Consider the following 1,194-nt stretch of genomic DNA (forward strand, 5'->3'; position numbering starts at 1 on the left):
TATATATATATATATATATATATAGAGAGAGAGAGAGAGAGAGAGAGAGAGAAAGAGAGGCAGCAAGAAGGTAAGAAGACCAGGAAAGAGAGAAAGAGAGAGAGAGAGAGAGACGGAGGCATCAAGAGGAAGAGGAAGGGGAGACTAATAAAGGGAAAATAATATACCACATATATATAATATATGTTTATATACATATTTATATATACAGAGAGAGAGAGAGGTATCAAGAGGAGAAGGGGGAGAGTAATATAATATTAAATATATACCTTGAATTTTTGTATTTGTGCGATTAGCGATTCGCTTTTATTGTCGTTCAAAAAATTTACGCAGTAAACTGCCAACGCCGGCAATTCGTTCAGCGCAGCTGTCACCTCATCCACTCCCTCTTGGTTTTCATCACGGAAATCCTGTAGATAAATATAAATATAAATATAAATATAAATATAAATATAAACTATAAATTTGTGTATGCGGTGAATGCGGGTGTTGACGACGTCTGCATGGAAATCTGCGAGCGCCCTACAAATGCAGATGTGCTAATATAAACATGTATATATGTATGTGTATGTATATATACTTTATTATACATATATAGACAAACAAATATCCGTCTATTTACATATATGTATGCAGAGGCTGACAAATATAAACATACACAGATGGATATATATATATATATATAAAGCATATATAGGTATTATATATACATATATATATATATACAAGTATATTATATCAATATATATATATATATATATATACAGCTGTAGTAGAAATATTTATTTGTGTTTGTTTCTGCTGACATCGGTCATTTCTTGGAGTACGGTTTTTTGTTCTTTGGCGGTTTGTCTGAGTGCCGCTCTGTCTTCAACGTCTTCTACTTCATCCATTACAGATTCGTAAACTGAGTGTTTCTCTGTTTTAAGAGAAGGAAGAGAAGCAGAATTATTCATATCGGTAGAGGACTCGTGAAGAACACGGTCTACATATAAATCTTCTGTTTGTTCTTGTTTTACCTGATAATCCACAATAAACAACATATATATATATATATACATATAATAGTGCTTATATAAAGACGTATCCATACACATAGATGCATTGCATACACCATACAATATACATGTTTAATAAGCCTATGCATATAATATATATACATTTATATATATATATATATATATATATATATAT

At 30.8% G+C, this 1,194-nt stretch overlaps 1 protein-coding gene across 1 annotated transcript in view; it reads right to left on the reverse strand.

Annotated features, from left to right (window-relative positions):
• Window positions 1–329: 329 nt before the first annotated feature.
• The window catches only part of EAH_00023310 (SNF2 family N-terminal domain-containing protein, putative), a gene marked incomplete at both ends in the record, with an annotated part of 11,989 nt that continues 11,124 nt past the window's right edge, over window positions 330–1,194 (reverse strand). Inside the window, 2 exons of the mRNA XM_013396843.1 lie at window positions 330–410; window positions 807–1,019. Coding sequence (XP_013252297.1) covers window positions 330–410; window positions 807–1,019 — 294 coding nt within the window. The remainder of the gene's footprint in view (window positions 411–806; window positions 1,020–1,194) is intronic.

Source organism: Eimeria acervulina, genomic scaffold (assembly GCF_000499425.1).
Source record: "Eimeria acervulina Houghton genomic scaffold, Eah_scaff178, whole genome shotgun sequence".
Classification (NCBI taxonomy): Eukaryota; Apicomplexa; class Conoidasida; order Eucoccidiorida; family Eimeriidae; genus Eimeria; species Eimeria acervulina.